Below are 17653 nucleotides of genomic sequence, written 5' to 3' on the forward strand. Positions count from 1 at the left end.
TTAGTATGTTGTGGAAGCTGCTTGGCTAATAGTACACACAACAGAGTCCAGGTATCCACCAGTTTCTACCGTCGGCTTTTACTGAAAGCTCAGATGATTCATAAGAACACTTCCTACTAAAATCTTTCCTTTCCTGCCACCTGCTAGGAGGTGCAGAAGCTAGCGTTCATGAACTATAACAGGTTCATTGGCTTTAAAAAAAAATTAACAATGAACGTAAACACTTTGTTTATTTTGAGTCATCTCGTCAACGCAGTTACAAAAAAACATAACTAAAAGGGATGTTTTATATAAGATAACCTTTATTAGTCCCACACATATTTATTTATATAAACATATCATACCCGATATTTTATCCTTTGTATACACTATAGATCCTTGATAGACGTGTTTGTCACCTGTGTGTTTGCGTGCTGTTTTTGTCGCTGCTGTAGCAGCAGGAGGTGCTACTTGAACCTTTAAACGAGGAGAGACTTTTATTTTGAAGGCGAAACTTAAGTTGCCGCCGTGAACGTGAACGCAGCTGGGAAAACGTTTGGTAAGATGACTGCTAGCAGCTATATCTTTGATATTTAGGAAGCTTTTAAGTTTCATTTGAAACTAATTCAGCGTTGTCTGTGTAAGCTTGCCCGTGAATAAAGCGCTCACAACTTTGTTGAACGTCATTGCTAACTGCTGTGTTGTTGTCGGGTTGGAGTGTGAAGAGTACGCGTTATGATAAAGGGTTTCAAGAAGAGGATAGCAAGTATATGCCTCTGTTTAATATTTAAATATATTTAAATAATATAAAGGAAACCCTGGAATACAAGCGGTAAGATAATATCTGCACAAAGGCAACGACGCAACCAGATGAACTTTGACCCATTTCTTTGGTTGTCAGTCTTCTCCATGGTCTGCAAGCCAGCTAGATAAATTTACATAAAGAAATAAGTATCAGCAATGGAGAAACAAAGAAGCTAATCCTATCTGGAATCAGTAAATCAGTAAAAATGCGCCTGTTTTCTGAGTAATAAGTAAAAACCAAATATACAGAAATTGCTTTCAGCTGAATGCTGTTCTGCCTCTGGGTGGACCAGGGGTGGTGCTAAAGGGCACTGGGGTGGCATTGCCCAGAGGGTGCCGTTGTCCTCTTTAATACTTCAATACAACTTGTCCTTGCCATTAGTTTATTGCTTCAAAGTAACTATTTGAGCTTAAATATTATTACATCCCGTGAATGCTACTGGTTTACATATTAATGGAAAATAATGATTTAATTTGAAAGATGGACTTCCCCTCTTGTACTTCACATTGGTTTGGTCCACTACTGTCGCTTACTTTGCAAACTCTAAACAAAGGATGTGTGAGACCCCCTTATTTATATCTAAAAATGACACCCATTAACAGTTTTATCCAGATTCATTTTTATTAGCTTGTTACCTTACTTCTTGTGCTTCAATGTGGCTTGTATTTTGTTATTACTGTATTTGCAGATAGATGTCTATGGAGAAGGAGGTCTGTGCAAATTAAAATTATTATAACTCACTTTTTTTTTTTTTTTTTTTTTTTTTTTTTTTACCTGATCCCAACTAGTTCTTGGACGCCACTCACCAGCCCCGTGCCACCCCATTTAAAAAAACTGAAACATTCCTGCCTTTATCTAAATGTCACCTGTCCCTGCTCTAATGGCATTGTGTTGACTCCCTAGTCAGACCTCAGACTGAAGGTATTGGGCCATGTCAGTGTCCTCAGCCCTCCTGAGCCGACGTGTAGCCGGAGGCTCCTGCAGGTTGTGGTGTGTCATTCCTTCACCTCGACCACTGATCCACGTCAGATCAGCTTCTGTAGCTGAGCCAGGCAGAAGAAGATCCAATGAAGAACAGCTGTGGGAGGCAGCAGGCTACCTGCCGTTCACCCGAGCCAGGATAGGGCCTTTCTTTCAGGAAAACCCAGTGCTGAAGAACCCATTTGTAGAAGATGCCTTGCTCAGAGGATATCTGAAGAGACACATACCCCAGGAGGTGAGCAGGGGTTACATGTTTTTCCCAAGAAAGGGTGTCATACTACCAGTTTTAGAGCAAGAACAACAGGCCCATTAAATAACAATGTCCATATTAGGTGTATATTACTATATTATAATGTGTTTTTTGTTGTTGTTGTTTTTTAATGTGCTCATAACTTGTTTTCTTTTTGAAAGAAGTGTTGGGTATATGCACAGTGTTACATATGTAGTGCATATTTTTCCTTAAGTTTTGTTGCACCAGCACAAATTCATTTTACACTCAACAAAAATATAAACGCAACACCTTTGTTACTGCTCCCATTCCCCATGGGATGGACGTAGAGACCTAAAATTCATTCCAGATACACAATATAACCATCCCTCCCAAACAGTGGTCACAAATCAGTCCAAATGTGTGGTAGTGGGCACATCTGCTATATTGAGATAATCCATCCCACCTCACAGGTGTGCCACATCAGGATGCTGATCTGACATCATGAGTAGTGCACAGGTGTACCTCAGACTGCCCACAACAAAAGGCCACCCTGGAATGTGCAGTTTTTTGCGCTATTGGGGGTCTGGGGACCCAGAACCGGTCAGTATCTGGTGTGACCACCATTTGCCTCATGCAGTGCAACACATCGTCGCATGGAGTCTATCAGATTGTCAATTGTGGCCTGTGGAATGTTGGTCCACTCCACTTCAATGGCTGTGCGAGGTTGTTGGATATTCATGGGAACTGGTACACGCTGTCGTATACGCCGGTCAAGCACATCCCGAACATGCTCAATGGGTGACATGTCCGGTGAGTATGCTGGCCATGCAAGAACTGGGACATTCTCAGCTGCCATCTGCCCTGAACAATGTGAACCATGATTCATCCGTGAAGCGCACACCTCTCCAACGTGCCAGACGCCATCGAATGTGAGCATTTGCCCACACAAGTCTGTTACGGCGACGAGCTGGAGTCAGGTCAAGACCCCGATGAGGACGACGGGCATGCAGTTGAGCGTCCCTGAGACGGTTTCTGACAGTTTGTCCAGAAATTGTTTGGTTGTGCAAACCAATTGTTCCAGCAGCTGTCTGGGTGGCTGGTCTCAGACGATCTTGGAGGTGAACCTGCTGGATGTGGAGGTCCTGGGCTGGTGTGGTTACACGAGGTCTGCGGTTGTGAGGCCGGTTGGATGTGCTGCCATATTCTCTGAAACGCCTGTGGAGACGGCTTATGGTTGAGAAATGAACATTCAATGCACGGGCGACAGATCTGGTTGACATTCCTGCTGTCAGCATGCCAATTGCACGCTCCCTCATTGCTTGTGGCATCTGTGGCATTTTGCTGTGAGACAAAACTGCACATTCCAGGGTGGCCTTTTGTTGTGGGCAGTCTGAGGTACACCTGTGCACTACTCATGATGTCAGATCAGCATCCTGATGTGGCACACCTGTGAGGTGGGATGGATTATCTCAATATAGCAGATGTGCCCACTACCACACATTTGGACTGATTTGTGACCCCTGTTTGGGAGGGATGGTTATATTGTGTATCTGGAATGAATTTTAGGTCTCTACGTCCATCCCATGGGGTATGGGAGCAGTAACAAAGGTGTTGCGTTTATATTTTTGTTGAGTGTATAAAAAGCAATAAGAGTTTGACTTTGGTCTTTGTTACTATTAAAAAGCCAGGGAGGAGCTGTCCTATCAGGTAAACAGGCTGAGATCTGTTTCATAAGGTCTGCGATATATTGTGTGTAATAATAAGCACCTTTAAAGACCCTCAAGGTCACCATACATTAGTACAAAATTTATATATACATGTATGTATATGTGTGTGTATTTGTGTGAATAGTATGTGTATAAATTTGTCTACAGGTGATTCTCTCAGACTTGTGTGCATTTGGAGAACACGTGGCAAAGGAGGTGGATGGCTGGGGTAGAGAGTGTGAGGTCAATCCTCCACGGTTGGTGCACTTTGATCCCTGGGGTCGCCGAGTGGATCACATTGTGACCTCCCATGCTTGGAAACGCATGAAAGACCTGTCAGCGCAGGAAGGAATCGTTGCCATTGGCTATGAGAGGTCATTTGGCGAGTGGAGGTTAGAAGACCGTTGCACTTCCTTTTTTCGGTTTAGCTCATGTGTCTTATTTCACTTCAGTAACGTGTTTTTGTCATCTTCCAAAAAGTGTATGTATGTGTTTCCTAGTCGTGTGTACCAGATGAGCAAGCTGTATCTTTTCTCTCCCTCATCTGGCCTCTACACTTGTCCTCTTGCTATGACCGACGGAGCTGCAAAAGTTATCCAGGTGTGTTTAAAGAAGTGAATAACATGACTAATACAGTGTCCTGTAAGCCAAACTGATTAGAACAACAGAACTAGTAATGGGATTTACCTCCAATCATTTAAAACTGAATTAAGTGAAGAATATTGTAGCCAATGTAGTTTAAAACATTGGCATTTTAAGAATATAAATTCATCGTCCTCCCATCCGTCAAACGCTACAGACAATTTCATGCTGAGACTAAAGGCTCAGAGACAGTTTCATCTCAAAAGTTATACAAGAATTTAATCAGTCCATCAAGTCACCCCAGTAAAATTGTTTTAACTGGCTGAGGAACCACATAATCATAGCCATATCTGGAACAGTTTGCACTATATGCATTTTGCACCCTATTTCCTTTTATATTGTATATTTGTATTATCTTTTATTGTGTTATTTATCTCTTTTATAGAGAGATTATATTTTTGCTGTTTATTTTCCTGTTTGTGTTAAGGAGAATTTGCCTTCCAATCAGTTTGCACAGTGTATGTTGATAATATTAATAAAAAAAAAAGTAAAATGTGCCAGCTTTTGTTTAAAACAGCAGCATGTACTTGAGGGAACTGTATATTAGATTGATGAGCAACTGAATAAAACTCTATATTTTGCTGTTATGGCTGTATAGTAGTGAATGTACACATATTTTTGACTTGCTTACCCCAGTTCTGTTTTTCCTTGTAAGCACAGTGAATGATTGTTTGGATTTGTGTATGAGAAGTCCTTAGGTGTTTCGTGGCCAGTAGAAGACGCCTACAGTCGTTTGACCACCCGCCATCCAGAACGCTTCTGGACATCCGGACAGTGGATGACAGAGAGACAGGGAGGCTCTGATGTGGGTAAGTAGTGACACTGTTTTCTGCATTTATCAGTCCCAGATTCAATCTATAAATTAAGAGCTGCAGTACAACAGTGTTGTAATTCTGCTTTTCAAGGGATCAGATATCTGTGGAGGAGATTCTTTGTTTGCATACTTTTTTCCCGCTTTGTCATGCAGAACAAGAGTAACTGTTGTAATGCTTCATGAGTTGTTTTCATTGTCCTCAGCCAGCGGCACTGAGACGGTGGCTGTTCCACAAACAGATGGTTCCTACAAGCTCCACGGCTTCAAGTGGTTCACGTCTGCTACGGACGCAGACATGACTCTTACACTGGCCAGAGTGCAGGACAAAACCGGAGCAACCATACCAGTACTGCTGACATCGGTCACAAAGCATTGTCAATGAATTGTAGAGTGATATAATTGACTGCTGTTCTCTGTCCCACAGGGTAGCAAAGGTTTGTCTCTCTTCTATGCGGAGGTGAGTCGAGATGAGGATGGCCGATTGAGGGGTATTGAGGTTCAGCGACTGAAGGACAAGCTGGGGACACGCCAAATGCCGACTGCTGAGCTGCTGCTGGACGGCCTGCCAGCGCGCAGGGTCAGTTACACATGCTGGGTCATTGGATATAACAATTTATTGACAAACTATAGGCTTTGTCTCCTATCTGTGCAGATATGAGCAATTGCTTAAACACACACCAGGATGTTGTAAATTCTTTGATTCATGTAAGCCTCTTTGGATCAGGCTTGCTCCTGTGCAACCTGTGGATACCAATTGACATTGGGTTGTGGGGATTTTTGAGGTGGTGTCAATCCCTCGGATTCTTTGTTGTGCTTCTCGTGTAGGTTTCTGACTAGCGTTTGCAGTGTGGTGGGGGGCATTAAGGAACAAGCATGGTTGCGTGCCTGTCCTGCACAGAGCTTTGTGTTCAGTCACTTACATGTTGCATTTGTTTACTGTCAGCAGGAGGCATATTGTGACCAATATGTGGAACAGCTGGTCTGTTCTTGCTGTTGTTGGGCCTTCAGCTAGCTGCGGGGAAGACCAAAGTTACAACATAAAGAAAGCTGAAGTGAAACTGAGTGTTAAAAATAAGGAAAAGTGTCCACTGCAAACAATGACTGCGGTTCTCCTGCTGTTTTCTTTTGGTTGACTTTTCAATAATGTTTGCTCCCTTTCCTGTTCAGGCCCACTTTTTAAAAGCTCAGAATTGGACTCACTCATAGCGCTATATGTGTCAAGCTCATAATCTTGGCCTTTTTGGACTGTAACACAAGCACAGCTGTGTAGGGTGCATACACAGAACACTTAAGCATGGGGGACACGAGTGTGGTACCACAAATCCTACATTACCCTGCTGGGGGAGAATTTTTACAGAAATTTGTCACAGTGTGATTACACTTTTGCTATATAACACATGGTTATATGGCAAAAGTGTAATTAATCACTGTGAGGGAAATCATCCAACATTTTTGTTTAAAGGTATGGACATTTTCAGGCAGTTTATGGTCCACTCCACCAACCTTCACTGTTAGAGAAACAAGACAAGCCATGTTCCTTGTAATTTTTTTTTCTATAATGTGTCCAAATCTTTGAAAACTTGTTTTCCTCAACAGCTCTCAGAGGAGGGGAGAGGTGTGTCCTCCATAGCTAATATGCTGACCATAACCAGGATCCACAACAGCGTCTCTGCAGCAGCCGCTATGAGAAGGCAGGACACCGCTCCTACTACCACACTTGAATCTGTGCTGATTTCTTAAAGCACAGCATGAGTAAGCTGGTTAAACATTTGTGTAACTGTGTGTCTTCACAGGGTGCTCCAGTTAGCTCGTGACTATGCCACTCGGCGCACTGCCTTTGGAAAGCTTCTTAAAGACCACCCACTGCACATGCAGACTCTTGCTAGAATGGAGGTAAGCTGGCAGGGGGTGAACAAACTCCACACAGTGTTTTCTGTCATGCTTCAGGACACATGCTTCTCACACTACAGGTAGAGTCTCGAGGGGCCTTTCTTCTGGTGATGGATGTGTGTCGTCTGTTGGGCCGAGAAGAAAGTGGAGTGGCAACCGAGCACGATGCTCACCTTCTCCGGCTGCTCACTCCGGTCGTCAAACTGTACACTGGGAAGCAGGTGAACAGTTTGTGTGAATGCTAGCGTTAGCTGTTATTTGCCTGTTTTGATTGTCTGATTGTTTCAGTGTTGTGTTTGTCTCAGGCTGTGGCTGTGGTGTCGGAGGGTTTGGAAAGCTTTGGTGGCCAGGGATACATCGAGGATACTGGCTTGCCTGGAATACTCCGTGATGCACAGGTGAGTTTGATACTAGAGGTGTGATAGCTTGAGATTTACAAAAAAGAGTGAAAGACTAACTTATCTCTTCCTCTTCCAGGTTTTGAGCATATGGGAAGGTACCACAAATGTTTTGTCTCTGGATGTGCTGCGGTGTGTGGCTCGTAGCTCAGGGATGGTTCTTCATGCCTACTTCAGCCATACCAAGGTCAAAGCAAGTTTAATGAAAAAATCTTCTTTGTGACTGAGCAGAACAAAAATGTGAAGTGCGCGTGTTTTCTTTGTGTTATAGTCTCTGCTGGCTGGCGCCTCCAGCGTTTCCTCATTGGCCCCAGCTGTGACAGCAGTGGGCGGAGCTCTTTGCGAGCTGGAAGAGTTTGTTCAGGTAGCAGCAACCAGAGCACCCAGCTACCTGGAGCTAGCAGCAAGAGACCTGGCATACAGCCTGGCTCGCATCTACACAGGTGTATACCTACCACACACACACACACACACACACACACACACACACACACACACACACACACACACACACACCAGAGCTGCAGCTATGAGTTAATTTACAGGTTAGCTGATCAACATAAAAATAATTATAAATAATTTTAAGCGTAAGTCAAATATTCACTAAAATGTTTTCTGCTTTTTTTTTCAGCTTTTTGAGTTTGTAATTAAGTTATTAACTAAATCAGCATTTTGAAAACATAAGCTTAAGCTGACATCTTTCAGTCTAACAAACTTCTAAGTCAGTAATGTAATCAGTCAGCTGTACTGTTATCGTGGCCAAACATTCAAACAATAAACACATTTACCTCTATGCACCTTGTTATCATTCCCAACTCTGTTAACAGGAGCCCTTCTTATTGATCACGCATGTTGGAAAGGAGCTTCTCCATCTGACACCTATGCAGCTCTCAGGTAAAAAAAAAAAAAAAAATGTAAATTTGCAGTTGTCTAAAATATTTTTTAAAAATGCACTAATTTTGTTACTATTTATCATTGTTTTTTTGTCACTTTTTTTTTTTTTTTTTTTCCAGGTGGTGCGAACAGGACTTGTGTCCCGTGGCAAGGAACCAGAGAAGAGGTCACTATGATTCCAACACTTCACTTGATGCTGCTTTAGTCTTTGACCAGTCGATACAGGGCTGAAGAATCACTGAGTCACTGCTGAGCCCTGCGGTCTGTCTTAGTGACAAACAGATTTATTGTCTGCTATATTATTGTTTGTGTTTTTGTGGATGACTGAAATCATGTTTCATTAAAAATGAAATTCGGTCTTGAATAGGCATGTAAATAAAATGGAGAATGGGTTGTGTCTTCAGTATCAGAGTAAATACTGGACAGTAAATTGAAATGTGAATTCCCACAGTTAAATGTAGTTTTTTAAATAAAGGCAAATGATCAGCAGCCCAGAGATTAACTTCACATCATAAGCAAAACAGGCCCTGACTGACCAGGTTCATACACACTGCCTTACTGTACTGCTGGAAAACTTGCACATACATATTGATGTATAAACTTTAAAACAGTAAAAACTTGGCAGTTTTAACGCAATTTTCTGATATTCATTAAACTGTAGTGACTTGAACTGTGAGTTTACTGAGTCACTGTGCTTTTTATTTTCAAAAATGAACATTGCTCCATGTGATACACAGCAAAAACATAAAATAAACACCCAAACAATATCCAACACCCCTTTTTAAAATATGTTGATATATATCGAGGTGGGAGTGGGTGCGAAATGTTTTTTTTTTCTAATGGCGATAAATACTTTTTACTCTGAAAACATATTGTTGCACTTGTTTTCTGTACAATTTTTTTTTTTGCAAATTTAGATGTTCAATATGATTTTTGCAAACAGGAAGTTATATCAGACATTCGAACACTGCAAGGCAACCTGAAACAAGACGGGGCAGAAAACCGATCGGTTTTTTGTGTGATTTCCTGCCTCTTTGGAGCTAAAAGAGGCCATCCATGAGATACGTCATGAAATACACGAGATGTTTAGCACATCAGGACTTTGTAGGGTAGCTCAAATGAGTCAAAAAATATAGACCATAAACAAATGTCTATTATAGAGGCAATAAATGAATAGGCTGGTTCTCTGGAGTATAGACCTCTAATAAACTAAGCTTTTAAATACACATATTAACGTATTTTAACAGCCTCGTATTTGCCGTTTACCTTTTGCGGTCTGCATTCCAGCACTCGTTCCTTTGCTTCTTCTGGGTTTACGAGGAGTCCGTGAACGTGGCACATGTCTGATTGGGAAAGCAGTGGGAGGAGTTTTAGAGTAAGGTGTACAAAATGTTCAACGGGATTGAATCTGAGCTTAGACTGTGTGAACGCTTGAAAACAAGTTATTTAAGACCAGTAACAAATACGACAACCGGGACATGTTTTTGAGATCTTCGACTTAATTTTTAGGCTAACCGCCCGGGAATTAAAAGGGTAAACCAGCCCACGGATGTCCTGTTAGCTTCCCAGCAGAATGGAACTGGCTCCGGGATAAAGTGAATTATGTTTTGCGGTATTTTCTTGCCACTTTTCGTGGTGCTGCCGTGTGGCTGGCAGCTCACCTCGGGCTCAGAGCTTTTACGAAACGAGTCTGGTGTCCGGGTTGGAATGGCTGGACGTTGGTCTGAAAACAACAACAATGATGAGGTCAGTGAAATGTTTTTCTTTGCTTTTGCTTGGAAATGAGCGTGTTATCTGTGAGTGCTGTATTTTATTATCAGGTGTTCGTCAGCTGCTTGTTTTCTGGTTCAGGTCAGCAAAGTTTTTTTTTTTTTTGGTTAGTTTTTTTTTCACCTGTCACATGATTAGCGAAAGCTAAGGGCGTAAGTCAAGTTTGATCGCCTTGGTTCACATCCGTCAGTAAACTATAGACCCTCAGTGCAAAGCTGAAAAGAGCACTGAATGTGTGTGGTATACAGAAGGACCTCTGCATGGGTGGGTGGTGTGCTTTTTCTTGTTTTGCAGTGGATGAAAAACATACACAAAATTTGATCTGACATCTCATTCTGATTAGGGAATGTAGGTGTCTGATTTAAATCAAGTAAATCGAGCCTTCATGCCAAGCATAATACACACTGCAGTTTACCACTCCTCATCAAGACAGGTTTAGCTCAGGTAAAGCATCCCATACTCAGGACTCCCATCGGTCCACAGTTTTTGTGAAAATACGAAATACCCAGGGCCATCAGCTGTCACAAGCGGAAATGGTTAAGTCGGGATCTGAATTGAGTGAGCCTCATCCTCTAGTTTCTTTTTAAAAACTATATTATTTCACTCAATTCTTGACCCCCTTCGTCATTTTATTTGTTACAGTTTAGCAGTTTCACTCGTCACATGCAGTTACGCTGAAAAGGTATGCCATATATGTTGCCTTAAGGAAACTTGTATGGCAAGTCTTGTTTTTTACGTTTTCCAGTAAAGGTGAATTCAGGTGTCTGTTTATTGCTAAGGTTGTAGTGGTTGGCGTTGTACTAGACTGAATTTTAACGAAATGTGCAAATAATCATCTGGACAATATCAGTTTATCACAATCTATTTCTGTAAAGGTGATGAGTAGACTTGGATTGCATCAAAGTTACACCTCCGTTAGAGGTGTGTGTGTGTGTGTGTGTGTGTGATAAGACAAATTTGTTAATGTGGTCTCTTGGTATGCAGGCCCACTGTAAGCAGTGATCCAAAATTAAAGAGCTTTCTGGTGATTTGTTATTTATCACCTTATATCATGATTGCATGCATCTCAGTGCTGTTAGATGATGATGATGTTGTTGTTGTATCAAAATGTAGCGCCCATGTTCCACCTGTGGCTCAGGGGATTGGGAAGCTCATCTGTAACCGGAAGGTTGCCGGTTCGATCCCCCTGCTCTCTCTGTCCTGGTCATTGTGTCCTTGGGCAAGACACTTGACCCTACCGCCTACTGGTGTTGGCCAGAGGGGCCGATGGCGTGATATGGCAGCCTTGCTTCTGTCAGTCTGCCCCAGGGCAGCTGTGGCTACAACTTGTAGCTTGCCTTCACCACAGTGGAATTGTAAAGCGCTTTGGGTGCCTAGAAAAGGCAAATAAATGCAATCCATTATTATTATTATTATTATTATTATTATTATTATTATTATTATTATTATTATTATTTATATTCAGATGGATTTGTAGTGTGATTTCATTCATATTCAAATATATAAAGCCTAAATATATCTAAAAAGTATATAATGTATAAAGCCGGTTCAGATAGAGGGAGAGGAGGTGGAGGTGGTCAACAAGTACCTCGGGCTGTGGGTGGACAACAAACTGGACTGGTCATGCATCACAGAGCACCTGTATAAAAAAAGCCCAAAGCCGACTGTACTTCCTCAGGAGGCTGAGGTCTTTTAACATCTGCAGGAAGCTCCTGAGGATGTTTTACCAGTCAGTGGTTGCTGGAGTACTTTTCTATGCTGTGGTGTGCTGGGGGAGCAGCACAGCAAAGGAGGACTCATCCAGGCTGGAAAAACTGATCAGGAAGGCTAGCTCTGTGGTCGGCATGAAGCTGGACACTCTGGTGACAGTGGCAGAGAAAAGGACACTAAAAAAATTGCTGGACATTATGAACAATGCTGGGCATCCTCTGCACACGGCCACAAACAACCAGAGGAGTCTGTTCAGTGACAGGTTGCTTCTTCCAAAGACAAGAACCAACAGACTTAAAAACTCCTTTGTCCCACACGCCATCAGACTGTTTAACTCCTCTCTGGAGGGGAAAGGGAGGGGAAACAGGAGGACAAAGGAGGGGGGACAACTAAGCTGTAGTGCCTCTTCACTTGTATTCTTATTCGAGGGATTAATAAAGTTTTATCTTATCTTAAACACAAAAATAAATGAATGGTACACTCACCTTCATCAGTCATTACGAAAGAGATGCACATGTTGTTGTTCCACTGTTTAAGCCACAAATGATTGCGTGAAAATGTTGAGCCATTTAGATAACTGTGTGTGTGTGTGTGTGTGCAGTGCGACTTGGTGATGAACTACAGCGTTGCAGACCGCTGTGCATTCGTGAAGAAAACACCAGACTGTTCAATGGAAGATGGCTTCATCAATTACCTTGAAGTGGCCTTCTGTCTGCTGCCTCCCAACCTCACACCACTCACCATCTCTTTCTGTGTAAGACTCTGAGTTATTTCTATATTATTTCTATAACAATTAAGCTGGGAGAGACCAGGTGGTATTATCCTTATAACATATTGGTCACCTTTTTACCTTGTGAGCTAAACCGTTTTTTAAATGTGGGTGAGAGGTGTTAGGTGCTTCTGTTTTTGGGCTTGGTTACTGTTTGTGAATCAACATAAAACTCACATGAGGAAGTAAACTTTGCTTCAACAGAACTAGAAAAACAATCAGCTTTTTGCTTTAGCTAAATGTGTTTTCATAATGGTGGATATTTTCCAGTTCCCCTGTTTGCAAGATACCCAAAGTCTTAAATGGGATTAACTGAAGTGTTTGGTTAAAAACAGTGTAAGTGAGAATCTGCAAATGAAACCTAAAAGAGAAATCTGTGGTCAGGGACAATATGACCAATGTAGTCAGTGTCATGTTTGTAAATGTAAAGGCACTCACACCTTTTTTTTTTTTTTCTTTTCTTTAAACAATAGTTTTTACCTCACAAACCAACAACTGCTGTCTTTTTTCTGCTTCTCCACAGATTATATGGCTCTTCTTTTTGTTTATTATTCTGGGACTTACTGCCTCTAAGTTGTAAGTGTCGCTGGTGTTATTCAACACACACACACACACACACACATCATGGTTTCAGCGAAATGGTCGTGCAAAGAAAAGTCACATGAGTGGAGTTTTCACTACTGTTTCACTTTTGTTGCAAGATTGTGAGATTTCCTCAAAGAAAGAACTGTTGCTTCTGTTTTTTATTTATTTATTTATTTATTTATTTTTAAACCTACCCACTTCACTTTACACACTACTGCAAAGAAGCTGTTGTGTGTTCAGTGAAAAGTATCTATTGAGACATAGCTTTTTTGTAAATTGAGGTATTAAATTATTTTGTTTTCTCAATAAGATTATTGAATTGTATTTATTTTCCCCCCTCTCTCCAGCTTCTGTCCCAACCTGTCTGCCATCTCCTCCAGTCTGCGCCTCACCCACAATGTGGCCGTATCCTTTCTCTCCATCGCCTGAACACTACCCATGGGCTGCAGTCTGAAGTTTCTGTTTGACCTCTTAGACTGTTAAATATTAGAATATACAGTACTGGGCAAAATTATTGATCTACCTTTTTTTTGTTTCTTTTTCACTTCTTTGGAAGTGTGCAGCTATTTATTGAAATGTATGGAAATACAGACTAGAAGATGAGAAATAACTGAGTTTGTGCAATTCTACACTGCTCTAATAATGTTGACGCCATGAATACTTTTACACACAGTGGAAACCAATTTTTTTTTTTTTTTTTTTTCTATCAATATCACAAAAAACACTCACTCTACTGAAAAGTATCAGTACAAGAACTGGACTGAAAATGAGTGTAAAAGCAGCAAATGTTCAAAGAAATACTTAGAAATGCTTTCAAAAAGTCTGGAGAGCTATTGCTCAAAACCAGATTACGAGAAAGTCTGGCTCCTCGGAAGCCAAAAAATAAAGAAATAAGGGGAGGCTCAAAACTTTTGCACACTAATGTTTATATTATAGTTTCTGAGAAGAATATTTTCCTTGACTGCTGCCTGTGATCAGGGTGTGACATTTCTGGCTCTTGGTAATGGAGCTCCTGACATCTTCAGTGCCATTGCAGCATTTTCCCACCCGCACACAGCGGGGTTGGCTGTCGGAGCCTTATTTGGTAGGCACAGACTCGCGCACGCTCACACCGATATGTAAATAAATTTTAAAAACGCCTTGAGATGTGACAGCCTGTTTGCCTTTCCAGGAGCCGGGATATTTGTTACTACAGTAGTTGCTGGCAGCGTGGCGCTGGTCAAGCCTTTTGCTGTAGCTTCTCGTCCATTTCTGCGCGATGTCATCTTCTACATGGTTGCAGTGTTTTGGACTTTCCTCATATTGTACAGAGGAACTGTGACGCTGGGAGAAACACTGGGTATACAGCGACACACGCACACATGGTCTTGCATTAATTATGCATCCTATTTGACCTCTCGATTTTTCTTTGTTGGTCCGGTTTTAGAAAGCTTCTCATTGAATTTTGAACAAATATTATAATTTTAAATCTTTACATTTGTTCTAATTTGCCATCAGTGAATCCTGACTAGACTCGACAGCTCATTCATTTTCACTTTTGTTATTCTGCTTCTGACTTTTGTCTGAGTGTCAGTCAGTGGGCTGTTAGAAAAATGACTTTTGTTTCTTACAAGAACCACACAAACATCTTAGCGTAATTAAACACGTGATCATTAGTCATCTGTAGTCATAATACTCCTGATCTCAAACATGGCATGGTGGTAAATTTGATTAATTTGTCCTGAATACGACTGTGTGTGAGCCTTTAGTCCTCATTAGTTTTTACCACTAATGACAAGTAAACTTAACACCTTCTTTCTGCTCTTCACAAATTGCAATATCCTGTGAAATGTGATTGATCGTGAGCCAGATCAGCGGCTATGTCGTTGGTCTGGTTTTTACAGCTTAGGTGTGAAACCCACAGGGCCAAAAAGAAGAGGTTAATTAAAACTAGTCTTGACTAGTTTTAATTAGTTGGAAAACATGTCTCTGTGTGTGTGCTTGCTTGCGTGTAATGTTCATCATCCCTACATGTCTTTACTATAATATCTTTCTTTCTTTTTTCTAGGGTACCTTGGCCTCTACGTCCTGTACGTCGTGATTGTTATCATCAGTGCGTTCATTTACAACCGGCAAAAGTATTCTGACAACACGAGTGTCCAGAATGTTACACATGTTCCAGGTTGGATATATAAACACACACTCTTACACACAGACAAATAAAAACCACACAGTTCCAAGTGATGTTGTTTTTTTGTTTTTCTTTGAAGCAGACTTTCATTCGTCTGACTCATCAGATGATGACGTTCCCTGTCTGACAGGCAGGAGTATTCATCAGGAGTATGGTAGGAATGCAGCAGCCTCCATTTAAAAAAAACAAAAAACAAACAAAAAATAAACCCAAAAGTAAATTTACTGCAGCACATTCCTGAGTGACAGATCATAATTTACACCTGTGTGTTGCAGAGTCAGAGTATCGACCACTTCTGCCCTACTCTGAGTCTACAAGTCAGATCCTGCTGAGCTCTTTGAATCCAGTCGACAACCGTAGGTGGAGGAGGAAATCATGGAAGTGGAAAGTCCTTAAAGTATTCAAGGTACTGGTTCACAGACTTAAGTGAAATCCAGTCAAAACTTGTCTTTCAATGTAAATTAAAGTAAATTATTCTGTGGTTCTTGGTCTGAACCCATCAGACTCCTCTGGAAGTGCTGCTGCTGCTCTGTATCCCTGTGGTTGACCCTGACAAAGAAGACAGAAACTGGAGACGCCCCCTAAACTGCCTCCACCTGATCACTGCTCCTCTGGTGTGTGTGCTCGTCTTCCAGTCTGGAGCATGTAAGTGCTTAACATTTTACAACAGAAGCAGCTTGAAGTCCTAGTCTTAATCCAAATAAGCATATGATTAAATTATTTTCTTTTTAATTTATCAGATGGAAATTATATGATCCAAGGGCAGTTTCCCCTCTGGCTGCTGTTTCTCCTGCTGGGACTTTTTGTTTCTGCTATTGTCTTCTGCTCAACCAGCAATGACTGTCCTCCAAGATATCACTCAGTAAGTGCGTGTGTGTGTGTGTGGAGACTAAGTGTGATGATGATGATGATGATTACTCCTTTTTGTAATACTGTAGCCAAGTGGGACAGTGGTGCAGTAGTTGGCACATATCAGTTTCAAGCCCCTCTAGCCCCCCCCCTCTGCACCTGCCTGCTAATTAACACAAATTAAGTACAGCTGAGGCTGATGGATATCCAGTAATTGCTGGTTTTGTTTTAGCAACACTGCCATCAAGCTTCTAAGGTGGCTTAAAATATTTGCGTTTCTCATATTGATTCAAGATTAAAGCTACATCACAGGTCTTTACATTTATGCTATGATGATACTTGTTTGTAAATTTCTTGTCCTTCCCCTCCCCTCCCAGTTCTTTGCTCTTTTGGGGTTTGTGGTGAGTGCAGTGTTGATCAGTGCGGCGGCCTCTGAAGTAGTCAGTCTTCTGCACATGCTCGGGGTTGTGCTGCGTCTGAGCAACACTGTGCTGGGATTGACTCTGTTGGCCTGGGGAAACAGCATTGGAGGTAATGCTTAAAAACTTCATTCAGTATTTTTCTCCAAAAACATACTATATGTAACTTTAGTAGTTTAAAAAAAAATTGTGTCTCTTATTTTCAGACTGCTTTTCTGACATCACCATCGCTCGGCAGGGTTACCCACGGATGGCTATATCTGCCTGCTTTGGAGGCATCATTTTCAGTATCCTTGTTTTTGTGACTCTCTGTAAAACAACACCTATCATGCATGTATAAAAGAGGCTTTTAGTATCCTTGACTCTTACTTCCTTCAGACATGTTGTTTGGAGTGGGTTTAGGATGTCTGGTGCAAATGCTCCAAACACATGCCGACGTGCAGGTAATTTCCTCTAAGATGCAGCGTAATCTAACCCAAGCTACACGAGCCTGTTTCAGACACTATGAAGATAATAAGCCTTTGTTCTTGTTCCTTCTCAGGTTGAACCAGAAGGTTTGCTGACATGGATTCTTGCAGGATCTCTGGGTTTGTCTTTGGTCCTGTCCTTTGTCATCGTTCCACTGTGCCGCTTCCACTTGGGTCGGGCCTATGGCATCTTTCTCCTCATTTTCTATGTCATCTTCCTTATCATTGCACTTCTTACAGAGTTTGGCAAGATTCGTGTTACGTAGACCTGATGCTGCGGCCGGTCTGAAAAATTACAACTACAACTATTTATGCACTATTTTTTTTACAAGAATCAGCTGTAACCTTTGTTCCACTTGACTACTACGCACAGAGTTCCTGTGGTTGGATAATGAAATCAGGCGAGCAAAGTCTGCTCAGGGAGGACTGAAACGACTCACACTGTGCCTTTTGTAATTTGAAACACTGAATTGTCTCCATTAATTATTGATCTAAATGTTAATGACTTGTGCATGCTGCTTTGGGGTAATTAAATGATTTTGGTTTAATTTTTTTGGGGTGTATGTGCTTTCATTTTTTTCCCTCTAACTTCTC

The 17653-nt window shown here is 41.5% G+C and overlaps 2 protein-coding genes across 5 annotated transcripts; both read left to right on the forward strand.

Annotated features, from left to right (window-relative positions):
* Positions 1 to 390: 390 nt before the first annotated feature.
* Positions 391 to 8996, forward strand: LOC113033972 (acyl-CoA dehydrogenase family member 11). 3 transcript variants are annotated; one of them, XM_026188208.1, is made up of 15 exons: positions 391 to 538; positions 1573 to 2000; positions 3851 to 4074; positions 4183 to 4282; positions 5016 to 5133; positions 5342 to 5484; positions 5563 to 5715; positions 6735 to 6829; positions 6932 to 7031; positions 7109 to 7249; positions 7334 to 7426; positions 7506 to 7613; positions 7698 to 7869; positions 8254 to 8320; positions 8440 to 8996. In XM_026188208.1, exons 2-15 carry the CDS (start codon positions 1716 to 1718, stop codon positions 8549 to 8551), a joined length of 1911 nt encoding a protein of 636 aa, XP_026043993.1. In that variant the 5' UTR covers positions 391 to 538; positions 1573 to 1715; the 3' UTR covers positions 8552 to 8996. The 3 variants fall into 3 exon arrangements, with proteins under 3 accessions (XP_026043993.1, XP_026043992.1, XP_026043995.1); XM_026188207.1 differs by having other exon boundaries at positions 1688 to 2000; XM_026188210.1 differs by having other exon boundaries at positions 1692 to 2000.
* Positions 8997 to 9605: 609 nt separating this feature from the next.
* On the forward strand, positions 9606 to 17612 carry slc8b1 (solute carrier family 8 member B1). Of its 2 annotated transcripts, none has more exons than XM_026188211.1 (15): positions 9606 to 10066; positions 12402 to 12554; positions 13093 to 13145; positions 13502 to 13559; positions 14133 to 14238; positions 14326 to 14493; positions 15202 to 15315; positions 15404 to 15478; positions 15600 to 15730; positions 15828 to 15969; positions 16065 to 16186; positions 16551 to 16704; positions 16799 to 16879; positions 16971 to 17035; positions 17134 to 17612. In XM_026188211.1, exons 1-15 carry the CDS (start codon positions 9923 to 9925, stop codon positions 17323 to 17325), a joined length of 1758 nt encoding a protein of 585 aa, XP_026043996.1. In that variant the 5' UTR covers positions 9606 to 9922; the 3' UTR covers positions 17326 to 17612. The 2 variants fall into 2 exon arrangements, with proteins under 2 accessions (XP_026043996.1, XP_026043997.1); XM_026188212.1 differs by having other exon boundaries at positions 9607 to 10066; positions 15407 to 15478.
* Positions 17613 to 17653: the final 41 nt, after the last annotated feature.

Source organism: Astatotilapia calliptera, chromosome 12, assembly GCF_900246225.1.
Source record: "Astatotilapia calliptera chromosome 12, fAstCal1.2, whole genome shotgun sequence".
In the NCBI taxonomy this organism is placed as follows: Eukaryota; Metazoa; Chordata; class Actinopteri; order Cichliformes; family Cichlidae; genus Astatotilapia; species Astatotilapia calliptera.